This window comes from Mesoplodon densirostris, chromosome 17, assembly GCF_025265405.1.
Source record: "Mesoplodon densirostris isolate mMesDen1 chromosome 17, mMesDen1 primary haplotype, whole genome shotgun sequence".
In the NCBI taxonomy this organism is placed as follows: domain Eukaryota; kingdom Metazoa; phylum Chordata; class Mammalia; order Artiodactyla; family Ziphiidae; genus Mesoplodon; species Mesoplodon densirostris.
Genome location: NC_082677.1, coordinates 65,395,571 through 65,411,225, shown reverse-complemented (window position 1 = coordinate 65,411,225; position 15,655 = coordinate 65,395,571). Strand labels below are relative to the sequence as shown.

Here is a 15,655-nt window from a genome sequence, read left to right as displayed (position 1 = left end):
AAATCTTCTTCTCTCCGTGTTCCTGCCTTGGCCCATAGAGGAGGTGACTTCTGCCAACCTCTGCATGACAAGGACTGTTCCCACCTTCCCTGAGAAATATCATGGGCCCCAAAGGACAGAGAAAGGAGAAGACTGAGAAGGTGCCCCGCACCTCTCAGGAGGCCTCGCTTTGTTGAGCACCTGCCCTCAGGTGTGATGCTCAGCTCTTGTGCCCTCCTCAGTCCACCCAGCCAGGATGTCCACGTAGAACAGGTTTCATCATTCTGCTTCTATCTGCAGCCTAAGGTCTAAGACACGTTGCTCAATCAGGCTCTTACCTGAAAGCCTGTCTTATGGATTAATGGGCATTTTCTTGTCTGTTAATTAACTGCCGTTTTGTTCCCCATTTGGTTACTGATCTCTTCACATCTCTTCATATTCAGGCAGAATTCTGAAGATGAGGGCTGAGTGATGGGATTTATTTTTATTTCTAATTTCAAAGAATACTAGAAGTAGTTCAAAAATGAGCCTTGTACAGGGCTTCCCTGGTGGCGCAGTGGTTGGGTGTCCGCCTGCCAATGCAGGGGACGTGGGTTCGTGCCCCGGTTGGGGAGGATCCTATGTGCCGTGTGGCGGCTGGGCCCGTGGGCCGTGGCCGCTGAGCCTGCGCGTCCGGAGCCTGTGCTCCACGGCGAGAGAGGCCACAGCAGTGGGAGGCCCGCGTACCGCAAAAAAAAAAAAAAAAAAATGATCCTTGTAAATTGTTTTTCTTACTGTTAAAACCCCCAAAACTCCAAAGCCTGCTCTTCTTTGAAGCTGCGAAATGTTATCTGTATGAATGTAAAAACCATTTGGTTTGACTAATTATCAATCTGTCTCAACAACAAAAAAAAGGAGGATGACTAGAAATCCTTTTAAATGCTTCTTTTATTTCATTGGTTGTACATTGGGTGAGTGAACTGAATATTACAACCAAAACATAGAATTGATACAAATTAGACTCCTGTTTACACTGTAAGGTAATGAATGAGGGAATTCTTTAAGTGTTACAGAAAGATTTAGTAGAAATGTTACCAGTGATATGGCTCAAAGAATATGTAGGTGAAGTGCTGTTATATCCTGAAAACCAAGAGTGAAATGTAGTTCCCATACAAGTGGCGAGTTCATCTCTTAACTACAGTATTTGTTGAATTGCTATCATCATGTCTTGGATATTGGTGATTTTGTTCTGTAATTAAACAAAGCATTTAAGATTTATTCATCATAGTCAGACTTCTGAATATAAACAAACTTTTGGCAAATAATATTTATACAGAAAAATAGTTTTAGATCCTCTCAAATCCCAGAATTATTCTATAAAATTACATTATAAATAAATAAAAAGCAAAATCTGTTGTACATATATTTGTACATCTATGCATTTGCCTTGCCTCCTCCTTATTGTAAATGGCATATTTATGACTCTTTGCATATTACAATCACAATTCTGGAAAATGGATATCATAGTAAAAATACAGTCTTCTATATTCGCTTGGGGGGGTATAGGTGATGTTTTTGATGCTCCATTATTAAAGGGCTGAAAATAGTTGTGTGCTAAAAACTTTAAAAATCAAAATCATGAAACAAAAGAAAAAAAAGACAATGTTACAATAATTAGTCTACAAAAATATTTCAGTGATTCCCATAATTTACCTTTTAGTAATGTATACTATGTTTTCAATGAGTTTAAGTGAATTAACAAAGAAAAAAAGAAAAAAGAAAATAAGTTTGAATGTTTTAGGCAAGTTGTAGCATAACTACATTGTTATAGTTGAGAAAATTACAAATATCAATAATACATAAAGATGAAACTACCAAAGAAATACAAGTTAGATACAATAGTTTCCCACAAATTAAAACAAATGCAACAATACAAGCACTATGTAAGATTACACTTAGAATGTGATTTTTTTTTGATAGGGTTATCAAATCTACAATATAAGATAAATAGTCATTAGACTTTGACCAACATTAATTAAAATGGCAGATTTCTTTTTCCTCAAACAAAAATGATATGGTTGGTGCATCTAGTTTTCAGAACAGGCGGTGGTGCCAAAATTTAAAATATTTTACATTCAATCTCAAAAGTCAAAATACTTCAATCACTAATACGTTCACAAAGAAAATGGATGTTTTAAGCAATTACACATAATAGTAATTCATAACAGCTGTTTCGTTTTTTAAACAATAATTTAAAAACTATGTAGGTACTGTATAGGCTATGTGCAACATATAAAATGTGAAATATGAAATATTTGGTACGATAGTGCTTAAAATAAACTTTAAAACAAACTTTCTGAACAAAATTTAATTGTATCGCTATTACCTTGAAGATCAACCAAGTATTTAAAAAAGTAAACAACATTAAAATATGTTTCATCCATATATAGTATATATATATGTATGTGTATATATAATATGTATGTACTTGTATTAAAGTTTTTTATACTTTTGAGACATAAAATATGCTTTAAGGTGAAAGAATTAAAAGAACTATTTTTTTCCATGCTGTAGTCAGTTACAACCTTTTAATCCAACTTTTGAAATGCAAAACAGTAATGGATTTTTTAAAAAGTGAAACTATCTACTTTTTGTTTACATAGTAATTTAGATTAAAGTCACAGTCAAATTTTCAGTGACTAAACTCAAACTTACTTAAATTAGAATATTATACAGATCTCCTCACCTACAGCTTCCTTGTTTGTCTAGGTTTTTAGTTCAGAAGAGTTATTCTGTAACAGGCAACCGGATGGTGAGTTTGAAAGACTAATCCTTTTGATTAGACTGTTGGCATGGGCCTCTCATTCTTGTCAAGCTGGATGAAGTCTGGCAAAATCTAGGCACTTCTACAAAGTCTCTCTTATAAAACAATTTTAAAAATATACTTGTAAAATAATACCTTCAAGACTTTGTTTGGTGGGGTATGAAGATCATACCGTGCAAAGTTTCTTTTTCAATCTAGTTAATGTTATTCTAGAATCACATGATTCAATGCGGCATCTCCAGGCAAACCAAATACCACACTTTGATGTGTCCCCAGTACTTGTGCTTGAATTTCCATTCAAATTTTAGACCTGCAGGACAGGTAACGGTTTTACTTCACTTCTCATCTTTGCTGCAGCATTCGTGTTGTCAAGAAGTGAAACATAGCTTTGATCCAGTAGGTAAATGAAATGACAGTAATTGAAGTTAGAATCGAACCTGCCCTTGGAATAGGTTTTTTTTTTTAAACTAATGCTAATTGTTTATTGCTAACTTTGAAATATTCTGAGTCAAAATGAGTAAATTGGTTGGACTTTCTGCATCAGCTATAGTTATGGAGATAAGACAATATTCCTAGGACAGAAACTATGTTTAGAAACCCTTTAAAAGTAAACTTTATCCTTTATGTCTTTAAACATCACAGCTGGTCTCAGGTAGTTAACTATCTTAGGTTGGAATATACTAAGCATACCATATTTAATACTCATATATGATATAGCAGCACTAGCTTCTTAGAGTTGTGGTCTGTCCAGAAGAACTAAATCTTTATTTAGCATGCAGTTTGTGGCAATTCTATTGAGGAGGAAACAGGATAGTATGTACAGTAACAATGTTTAGTTATTCTCAATGCAGATTCTTGGCATTCCATTCCGTTTCTGCTGATTATTTCAGAATTATCTGTTAAAGAAAAAGACAAGTGTGATTTAAACATCCTTCTTGAGGGAAGATAGCTAGTTTAAGTTTTACTCTTTGAAGATAGACATTTAAAAATAGGAAATTTCTGCAATTTCTCATAGTTTTGATGCAATTATAATTTTGCACAATCCCCACCCTTCATGCCGAAAATGTTTACACTTAAGCACTTCTGCTATGTGGCCACTGTAAAGAATGATGATTCAAATGCACAGTATTTTCTGTAAAACTGTGACTGCATATATATGGGCATGCAGTGTGTTTAGACCTTAATCTCTTTTTTAAGTTTTGGCTTCATATCTCTTTATTATATGTTCAATTCTCATTCAATTAATATTTGCTAATGTGATCAGGAAGTCTAATCAAAGGATTAGTTTGTACGTGAAAGGTTCTTTGTAAAGATTAAATACAAATATTTAAAAATGTGTAACAAATTAAGTAATACTTATCTATTAACTTGCATTTATAATTCAAAGATATGTTCCCATCAAAAGTAATTTTGTTCCCAAGATACAATAACAATTAGTTTCAAATTCAGGAACCGTTTAAATGTCCCATATTAAAGAAAAAAGAAATAACATTCTAATAAAGCTGTTAAAACAGTCTTAATAATTCCAAAAGCACAGATAAAACTAAACTATCAAATGCAAGTTTGATATAAGTTCATTTCCAACTCCATGACTTTGCAAAGGACAGGGAGTTTGCCCTGTGGACCCAGTCAACTAAATGTCAAGCTTAAAAGCCAAACATTCTAACAAACATTCTAACAAAAATATTTATTCTTTGTGCGATGCTTTGACCAAACTTTGTGCAATTAATAAACAAAATGTTTTTTTATTAAATAGCCAAGAGTCTTTGTTTTCGAAATAACCAGTAAATATTCTTTATGGTCAAGGTCAGCCAATATTCCTACACACTGGGATCCAATTCCCAATAGAAGCCTCATTTCTACAAGTATGATTTCTTATCGCATTATGTTAGAATTTAAACATGTGGATATTTTTTACGTTAAGTGGGTATTTCTGCAGTTAATATAAAACAGTTTTAGTACGTACACTTAATTTCTCCCGTGAAATAAATATGAGTATGCTTTATTTTATTGGAATATACAGATATGTATGGAATTGATAAAAATAGAGGAAGAATTCATGTATGTTAAATATTTATACTAAATGGAAACTCAAAACTTTGGATAAGATCAGATCATTTTTTTGTTTTTCAAAAAGTTCTAGGAATTTAAAATTAATTGGGAAAAAATATCTCACATACTGATATACAAATAAAAATAATGAGATATAATGGTTTATATCTAAATATTATCATACTGTTTTTGAACAGTCATTGCAAATAGCTAACATTCAAATTCTTCAGATGGCTCTATTATAGCTTCATTTTTAGATTTAGATATTTGATTATTAAATAGGAATTATTCTATTTCATCCCTTAGCTTCAATCTTGTCTGTAAGTTTTCCAAATAAGAATGTTCCCTAGGACATCAGATCATGTTTTTCTTTTTTCTTTCTTTTCACTTTAGCAGAAGTCTCTCTAAAATATTTATGGAAAACAAACTTGCAATTTCCTAAATTGATATATATAATAATATATGTTTTAGAGCATATTCACATTCTTGCTTATTAACTGAAATGAAAATGCCATATAGGATGAAAATTCCCAACCACCTGGAAAGAAAAAGTATCCTACAGAGAGCCCAGCAATGGGCAAATCTGTATTACAGAAATTAGTTACAATGCTTCGGACTTGAATTTGACAAACAGACGTGTTCGACCACCCAGATGTAATTGAACTGTAAATCAGCCCTGAAGTTAACTAAAAGCATTACCTTGGCTCACCCAGACTGCTTTGGCCCTCTGCTTCAGCCTACACACCATCCGCTGTATGGATAAAGACGTAAATAAAAATGACCTCTGGTACTACTGAACTCTCAGCCGCACTGCCTCCTGGCATCTAGGCCAGAAAACTCTGGCCATACCCTGGTCTATGTGTTGGGCTATCTTGAGGACTGTATGTGTGATGTTAAAAAATGAATTACACCCCCGCCAGCTGTGCGCTTCAAGAGGTTTAAGAGATTTGATCTTAGATGGTAGGAAAGCTATGGGTGTTTTTTGGTGGTAGCATTTTTCTCAAAAATACCGTTTGATTATTAAATTTTTTCCTGAGAAATATAGCTTGTTGGTACAGTCTGAATTAAGTGTACTCTGGGGTGAAATATGTTTTGGAAGTAGAGACAGATCAGGAATGCAGATGAGGACCAGTTACCAACTGAGAGCCTCTTGATCACTCCTGCCCCTTTGATCGCTGCTTCTGATGTTAGAAGGCACATGATATTACAGGTCTTAGGGCCCACGGGGAGGGGAGGACAGTTTCCAGCAGGAAGGAACCTCTGGAGGGAAGAGGAGGGCCAAGTGGGCGTGTCAAGCGGGAAGGGTGTGGAGAAGCTGTTTTGAGGGAAAGAGGGCTCTTCTGTCTAGTTTTTTTTTTTTTTTTTTTTTTTTGCTGTACGCGGGCCTCTCACTGCTGTGGCCTCTCCCGTTGCGGAGCACAGGCTCCGGACACACAGGCTCCGCGGCCATGGCTTGCGGGCCCAGCCGCTCCGCGGCATGTGGGATCTTCCGGGATCGGGGCACGAACCCGTGTCCCCTGCATCAGCAGGCGGACTCTCAACCACTGCGCCACCAGGGAAGCCCTGTCTAGTTTTTGATACGGCTTTTCTTTAGTCAGATTATATTTTTAATTCACATCAAAAAACCATAATTTAAAATAAGATGAATAGGTAATCTTGTGTTTCCCTGTTGCTTCTCTTTGGAGATTCTCTTCCACACCCATTCAGTATGAACATATACAATAGGTTCTATATATGAAAACTTCTTCAGCCTCTATTGTAATTTCAATGGCCAGGAGGATCAAAAGCTTCAGGAGGTACCTGAATATTTCAATATAGACACAAAACATATATTCCTAAAAGAACAGGCTTACATGTGGTCCCAGAACATGGGCTCCAAGTCTGATATTGACAAGTCCTAGTCCTGAGCTGGTCTATTTTTAAAAAATGGTTAATTAAACCACAGTTCACCAAAGTGACCTCTATAGACTGGCTGTCAGTGGCATCCTTCCTGCCCTGCACTCATCAAAACTGAGGCTGATATCCAAAATTCCTTCCTCAACCTCCAGGCACTGCAGCCCATGCTTTTTTGGAAAGGTCAATGGAAAACTCCCCTGGGGACTGCTAGCATATGTAGAGGTCAGAGAAATAGCTACTACACTAGGTCCCCTAAAAGTCCCCTTCCTGAAGCATCGTTATTGTCTCTGTTTTAATTTTAATAGATACTCCCCTGATTTTCCAGGAGGTACTAAGAAATTTTTATCAAAGCCTTAAGAGCTATGTCAGTATTGCCAGTCATATTTCACAGACATGGAAAAGGCAGCATGAACAGTGTCAGCTGGCTTGCACAATATACCAAGTACTTGTGCAAACCAGCATGAGCTTAGAGATGTCAGCTCACTCTGCTCCCTGGCATGGGAATCCCCTCCAGGGTGTAGTGACGGTCTGCAATGGGACCAGGAGACAGTGATTCCAAAGAGCAGGGCTGTGCCTCTCAGGGTGCCAGTGGAGGTCAGTGCTCAGAACCCGTCTGGGAGCTTGGGAATCGGGAAAAGGCGAGGCCATGGGGTAGGGCCTAAAGCAAACAGAGCCTGGAGCACTGGATGAGAGTCAGCAATGACTGTGTGCAAGAACCAGGTGCAGAGCAATTGCTGATGGGCCTGTGGGCTGCTAGGCTCCCTGCTAAGTCATCCCTGCCTGGGTGGTCAACCACATCCTACCCTAGGCCTCCTCCAGACGGATGCTGCAAACATGTCTGCTTATGACAGCAGAACCCCCTACCCAATCAGAGTTCCACTGCTTCACCTTCTAAGGAGCCCTGGCAAGCTGTATCATAGGAAAGAAATTGAATACACTGAACAAGTTGTATTTCTGTTCATCTCTCTGATAGACTAGTCCCTCAAATAAGAATTATTTTCTATAACAGAATCATGATGAAGATGGGGATTAAATTATTAAAATAAGATTCTAGCTAACCTTTTATTGGTAAATCAAAATCTTGAACTGAAAGCATTATTTTCAATTTCTTTTTCCACTCAAAGGAGAACACACAAAAACGAGAATAGCTGATGCCCACCAAATCGGTGATTCTGTTTTTAAGACAAAGACACACTTGATCTCAAAAAATGACTGCGTTCATAAATCTTCCGCGGACCCTCTAGTTTTAACAAGAGTGTCTGCAGGCAAAAATATCAGTTGGCTGTGACAGAGTCTACCAAGCAATGAACATCTCCTTCAGGTGGTTGGATTTAAGAATGTAAAGATTCTGCTTAATCCACATGGGTAAATTATTCCCATATGAGCCCAGGACACAATGAGTCTCATTTTTATTTACTGAAGACAAAATATGAATGGCCCCAAAGAACATCAGATGGGTTGCTTCCCCACCAACTGTGTTATGAGCAGCCATTTAATAACCCCTGCATCCCCAGTGAAATGCCTACCGTTGACTCACAGTGCAATGGCAGTCAAGGTCATCGCAAAGAGGACCGGGTTAGGCACTGCCTGAATACTAAGCCTACTGGGGCCAGGCAGGAAATGTGCACAAGTGGGTGGATCAGCCTGGAAGTGTGGCAGATGGAAGGGCCCGTGCCTAGAAGGAATGGAGCAGCAGGTACTCAGCTCCAGCCACCTGTCACCTGCAGAAGCCTGGGCTCTATAGTGCCTGACCTTTCCATCTGCCAAAAGAAGCTGGAAATTCAGCTGCTGATTCACATTATGGAAAACAACTCTGTATGGGTCAGATATATCTTTGGGCTGAATTCAGCTATGAGCTGCCAGTTTGTGTTCTCCTTGAACCTTACTTTCTTGAAGGAGATATCCACTAAGCCTGGATTGCTAGCTTCCTGAGCCAGGCAGTAGCCAAGGCTGAAGGCATCATCCAGGGAGGCGGTGCTGGTGATGGTGGGCAGGGTCAAGAGAGCAGGTCTAATGGGGAGTCCATCCTGCAACTTTCAGACATTTGGCTTTCACCCAAAGGAAGAGGGTACTTGACCCACCGCTACCTTCTGCCTAAGAAGAAATTACTGACCCTCCCTTGACTGATTCACCAGATATGAAATATACATGTTGCCTTATCTTTTCCAAGATGATGATGGATTCAGAATGAGCCATCCATGTGCCCTTACCTTTGGTGTGCACTTGAAAAAGAGCCGACCAGAGTGAGAAATGGTTGAAAGCAAAATAGTCTGTGCAGAGGCTGAAACACTGAACTTGAAAGCATGAATACCACAAACTCAACAGCGGAACTAACTAGCGCTCATGCAAGAGGGTTCAAAGAAGACAAATCAACATATAATTTCCTCAGTGCTTCACAGGTATCAAGTATTAATACTTTCTGAGTTTTCTACCTTGTGGCTGATCTCCAGGAAATGTACATATAAATAATTTTGGAAATTGTGAGCTTCTAGATGACTTCTAGACATGTTCGCACTTCTTATGTAAATGTGTTCATTGCAGACATTCAGAGATGTCAGATGAGTTATCCTTTAAAATGCTAGTTCAGTAATAAATTCAGTAAGAACTCTTACTGCTTGGCTTAAATGATAGAAAAAAAAAACATTTCAGTGAAAAGACCAACTGTTTCTAGGGATCCAAACCACGAGAAACAGTTAGAAAAGAGGGCTAATGAATGTTTTAGTTAAACATTCAATACTAACTGTCTTTGTAACGTTGAGTTTGGAGAGGTAGATATAATATACCTTATCAAATATCTGTGTGGCCTTGCTGAAATCTGAAGGAATCTCAGTGGATCTGCATACCACTAGCATAAGAGCTCAAGCACACATTTCCAAGCAGGGCTGTTGCATTAACTGGGTCCACAGTACAACCTAATTTCGTAAGGACAGGGGCACTGTCTCATTCCTCTTTAGATCCCTAGTAAAAAGGATGGGACTGGCTATATAGGAGGCACTTCTTAATTACTGGTTGCATGGATGGCTGAATAAGTAAGAACTTACCGAGGCATAATGCCGCAATGTTGGCATCTACAGAAGACCAACAGACCTCTCACAAGCAAGAGGTTGCAATGGAGGCAGGAAAAGAACCCCTTGGAGAGTTTCCATCTCTTACCCTTTCAGAGCAGCTAAGGCTTCAGGAATATCCAAGAAAAAGAAACATTCATCCCCATCCCCCCACCCCATGCTCTATATAGATAAAAGGAAAAATATTACAGGCTGGGGGCAGAATTACTCAGAGGATGGAAACATGGCAGATAAACAAAAATGACCCCTGAAGAAAACTTCTGGACTTAGAATATTTCTTAGAAATCTCTTCGCATGGTGACAGGGACCTGTTTCCTCAGAAGGTAATTAAAGAAAGGGATGTTTCACTGTCTCCTTAAACAAAACTTATTATTAATCTAAAAATAGACAACTGGATGGAATTTCCTAAAAATATGGCCAAGCTAAGGAGGCCAGCCTGTTGCTCACCATCCCAGTATCTTTGTCTTTATTCACAGTATTCTTCTTGTTCTGTCACTCATGTGGCTCTTCGCTACTTTCCACTGGCGTTCCTCCGTCCTCCAGGCCCTGCGTTATTTAATATTCTCTGCATCTTCTCCCTAGCCCTCCACACGTCTTCTCCATGGAAGCCTCTACTGTCTGAAATTCCCTGGTTTTGTCTGAGAGGTGAAACTTGTATTTTGGTTGAAGCAAATTATACAAAAGCAGAAAGACATTTGTACATCTTTGGCTGCCAGAGAATTCTGTACTTAATCCTAGGGTAGATTACTATAGATTAGCATACTATGAATTATTAACATCGAAAGCAAATGCCTTTGGTTTCTTGGTGGACATATGTTATCAGAGTAATTCTCATGTGTTGATCAATGAACACTTTCAAGAACTTTGACTTATTTCATGCCTATTTGTAAATTTTGTTTTTGAAGATTTTTTTTGATGTGGACCTTTTTTAAAGTCTTTATTGAATTTGTTACAGTATTGCTTCTGTTTTCTGTTTTTGGTTTTTTGGCCATGAGGCCTGCGGGATCTTAGCTCCCAGACCAGGGATTGAACCCGCACCCCCTGCATTGCAAGGCAAAGTCTTAGCCAGGGGACCACCAAGGAAGTCCCAGTATTTGTAAATTTTAATTGTATGAAAAGTTCAAAGATAATTAGAGCTGCATGAAAAGACCCTTTGAAAACCAGTCACATTCATTATTTGAGCGGTATGTTTTTCCAGGGCAGGGCAGGGTCTTCTGCCTTATTTGACTTGTTTTTCAAGTGGAGTTTTATTTATACAGAAAAGGCATACACTGGGTTGTGGGAGAAAATTCTCAAGTGTGACAACCAGTTTCACTCTTGGGAAGAGCAACCTGAGCTTGGTGGGAAGGCCCACAATAGTTAGCAGCACTTAAAGAGTACTTCAGTCCAGATTATTGTTTTGCCTTCTGTCATTAATATAAAGTTTACACTTAAAACTCTAATTCTTCTATTTTCAATGACATATCACTTTGCTGATGACTCACGACTGTCTAATATTTTCCACTCTACGATATTTGAACAAAAAGATTTTTCAGATATACTTTCTAAGAATTATCATTTAATATACTACTAACTGAGTTTTTGTATAAAAGGCAATAACACTGGCCTCATTGAAAATTACTGACGAGGGTCCACACTGGCAATTTATATTATCTGGATAAAATACATATATGGAACTTCTTGATTTGGGAATCTACACCTCAGATCATCTAAAAATCCATACATCATTCATGGGTGACTCTTTCTCCAAAATGATATTTGTGAGGAAGAAAGGAAAGGCGTTTGAGAGGAGAGTTTTTATTCCTCATGCTTCCCCTTGTTGCTATAGCAATGTTGAAAAGAAAATCGCATTCAGGAGTTTTGTGTGCTCATTCAGGAAGAGAGGGGCTATGAGACCACGTTTGCTCTGCAGGTGCCGGAGCAGGTCGAAGTAAAACAAAATGCTAGATTGGAAGGGCCACACGACAGCCAGGAAAAAAGAAATTGGCAAATCAATTATAGCCTCCAAGGCAAATGAGAAAGAGGGTGGTGTGAATACATCTGGTGGCCACCCAGGACCAGGTTCCAGCGTTTATCTTCCTATTCATCCTCTGGCATTCTTGGCTCCACGCCACACATCCCATTCCTACTCCACACACCTTCCCCAACAAACATTCCAGTCACGCAATTAACCGTAGACTGTGGTTCCTCTACCCTCAGCTGGTGGAGAAGGTGAAGGACTTTCCTATCACACGCTGTCTGGGGCTTTGGGTTAAGCATATGCTTTTGGCATCTTTCTTGAATTCTAAAGATGTAGAAACATCCATGAACATGGTATTTAGCCTCTTTCATGCTGTGAGCACAATATTATCCTTGAGCAATGTCACCAGCTAAATAAACTGTTACAGGCCAGCCTGGGGACCTAACCATCAAATCCACCACTGTCTCCACAGGAAAATTACTTGAGTTCCAAACCAAGGGCAAAGGGAATTTTGAACAAACATTTTTAAAATTAGGGACTGTATGTATACTAAGGAAGGCTAAATTCCTCTACTACATCAAGAAATAATATATAATAATTGGGCCACACTATTTAAAAATACTGTAAAATATTATAGAAAAGATAATAAGATATTTTTCTAAAAATATTAAGTTTAGAATACGTGCAGTGAGACATGGAGCAAGCAAGGCTGTCTGGGATTAGACAGTCTGCCCACATCTGAGGCTACTTCAGGGAAGGTGACCTCTGGACATGAAGGGAGAATCTAAGAAAACATTTTTTATACCTTTAAAAACCAGTTTATGCAGCGACTGAAAAGAAATTTCAAAAGCATTCCTTTAAACCTGTTTTTTTCAATATGGGGTTTTGCTCCCAGTAATAAATTGGAGAATCAGGCCAAGAAAAATCACAGAAGCAAGATCCTGCTGGATTCAACATTAAGTCCCCAATCCTGCTCAGTGCCCTGCTTTTGTATCCACTACCATTATGTTAGACTTAGGATCCTGGGCACATCTTGGCTGTAGTATTCATTTTAACAGTGGAGCAGAATGTATAATTCAGTCTGCTAAGAACTGGCTTTTAAGACACCAAAGGCAGAAAAGTAACCAAATGCTGGGATTCGGTAAAAAGAAGGGTAAGTTAACGTCATGTGCAGGATATGAAGTGTGTCTTTGTGTATTGTAGTCATCTTACACATTTCTCAAATTGATAGGATGACACTGCCATTTAAAAAATTTCCAGCAAAAGTAATTTTGTTTTGTTTTCTTCCTTTTTAGTTCTATGCCTGGGTGTTTGTGTATGTGTGTCAGAGAGTGAGAGAAAGATGAACAAAACCACTCAATGTGTGTAAAATAATGGTGCAAAGGAAAAATCCAAGAGAGTCCTAGAGTGGAATTTCGGAAGGCTTGTTTGTGCCACCAACCAGCTTTGTGACCCTTCTGGGCCTTAGTTTCTCACTCTGCTTGTTGGCGCCTCTGCAGTGTGGTGGCTAGTTAACCAGGTTGCCATCTGTCCTCCCTAATAACTCCTCAGAAAGTGCCCTAAATATCCTGGTATAATAGATGGCAAAATAGAAACCAAAGGAAGAAAGACAGCTCCTCCATTCTCTCTTATTTCTCTATTACTAACTGTCCTCCCTCAGAGCTCAGTGCTTAGGCCCATTCTTTCAGCTTCTCTACTTTTTGAGATGATCCTTCTTATATAATAATTACTTTGACTGTAATTACTTACATGTTGGTTTATTGCCTGTCCCCTTGACAGTGTAAGAGCCACAAGAACAGGGACTGTTTTGTTCATTGCTGTATTCCCAGAATTTTGAATTTCACATGACACATAGTGGGCTCTTTATAACCATTTGTTGAGAAAAAGTATGAAGACGCATTGCACTGGGTTAACAGTGGGCTTTTGTTATGGCCTCAGAATAGACTCAGCTTCTAGCCTGCATGGTTCACTGAGGAAGAATTTGCATTTGCACTCAGTTACCTGTTTCATGAAAACAGAACTCTTAAAGGAAAACACAGCAACAATAAAGAATTTTTAATGTGAAAAGAATAATTTTATACTATGGATGAAAAGAAACAAAAACCTACGTATAATTAGGCATCCTTCTTTCCAATCCTAATTCTTTCTTCTTTGGAGAAATGTCTACTCAGATCCTTCACCCAATTAAAATATTGTGGTAAAATAGGCAGAGCATAAAATTGGCCATTTTAACTATTTTTAAGTGTAAGTGGCATTAAGTACGCTCACACTATTGTGCAACTGTCACCACCATCCATCTCCAGAACTTTTCATCATTCCAAACTGAAACTCTGTGCCCATTAAACAATAACTCCTTCTTCTCCTTTCTTGCCAATACTTAACCCCTCCTTCCTTCTTTCCCTCCCGTCCTTCTTTTTATCCTCCCCATTTTGGGCTTCACAATGGAATTTTCCTGTTTGCGTAGCTGAATCGTCATCGATTCCTTGGGATACTTTGGAATCGAGCTCTATGGTTTTACCTACAACTGAATTAACCTCTAGTCACTCCTTTCACAGTTGCCTCCTCCAGGCATCCCAAGACATTCCTTCTCAAGTAGAATGAATCAAGTAGTGATGTTCGTTTAACCTGAGATATATATGAGGGTAAGGTTCTGTGAAAACAGTAGAGAAAAACAGTATCTCTCTTTTAAAATTATCGTTTAGAAAAAAAAGAGTCCTGGATGAAAGGACTCCTCCTGGTAGACTCTTCTTTTACAGAAGTTTCTTGCCAGTTTACCACCCTTGGAAGGGTGAAATGGTGCCCTCATTCATCTACTTTCTAGCTCTTGTTTACTGGACTGAAATTTGAATTTCCTTGTTGGTCTCATCAACTAACCATATTTTCAGACATTTCTGGTATCGAACTTGGATTTTAAAAAGGTTTGCTTCTACTGGAACTTTCTTCTTAAATGGTGAAAACTTTGTAAACCAATAGTTAAACTCAGTAGTTAGCAGTTTTTAAGGGAACCATATAAAGAACTTCACCCCAGTCCTACACTGACCATAAGCTCCAATCTAATTCAAATATGGTGGAGACACAAGAGAACAGGATTTGGAGATCCGTGAACCTGAGTTCTAAATCTGTCCAGCCACTTCCAACCTGCTTGAATCTTAAGCACATTATTCTTTAAAATTTGCTCTCCTATGGAAAATGGATGAGACACTACACAGAGTTCTACTGAAATGTTAAATTAAATAATGTATATAAAGTGTCTGATATGTAGTAGTGTTTTTTGATAAATGTTGGTTCCCTTCCCTTGGTCTATTTATTTGAAAATTCATAATCCTCAATAAAATTTGGTTTCAGCTTCTACTTAAATAGGCATTCAAATAATAATTTTGGGCATATAAGTATTATATGATCTGTATGACACTCCATATGTGTTGATAATAGATTTGATTTTGATGAGATTAGGATTTTCTAAAATGTCAAATGCACTTCCCTTTCTGTGTATGTACATCTTGACCTGTCACTGACAACTCAATAAATATAGGCTGAACTTCTTTATTGTTCATGAAAGTCTTGACTGTCATTCATATTAACCATTTTTCAAACTAAAATCTTTTATTATAAAAGCATCAACATCCAGTACCATACAGTGATCAAAGTCTACTGCAATAGAAAGTTACATCCCTGGTGGTCCAGTGGTTAAGATGCCACGCTTCCACTGCAGGGGGCACGAGTTCAATCCCTGGTCTGGGAAGTTCCACATGCCACGGGGTGTGGCCAAATAGATAAATTAATTAATTAAATTAAATAATAAAGAAAGAATCCAGTTTTAAAAAAAGTTACATCCCATGGGAGGCAGCATCTCCCACTCTTTAAATTTAGATCCAGTTCAAACCCAGCTTCTAGACCTAA

The 15,655-nt window shown here is 38.2% G+C and overlaps 1 protein-coding gene across 6 annotated transcripts in view; it reads right to left on the bottom strand.

The window, feature by feature from the left end:
• Positions 1-888: 888 nt before the first annotated feature.
• MBNL2 (muscleblind like splicing regulator 2) overlaps positions 889-15,655 on the bottom strand; it is a 153,559-nt gene continuing 138,792 nt past the window's right edge. For 2 of the 6 annotated variants that reach the window (XM_060079564.1, XM_060079565.1), the window contains 2 exons: positions 5,534-5,585; positions 889-3,678 (listed from right to left, as the gene is read on the bottom strand). In XM_060079564.1, the coding sequence (XP_059935547.1) occupies positions 3,551-3,678; positions 5,534-5,585 (180 nt within the window). In that variant the 3' untranslated portion in view covers positions 889-3,550. The remainder of the gene's footprint in view (positions 3,679-5,533; positions 5,586-15,655) is intronic. The other 4 variants (XM_060079567.1, XM_060079569.1, XM_060079571.1 and 1 more) reach the window with 3 other exon arrangements.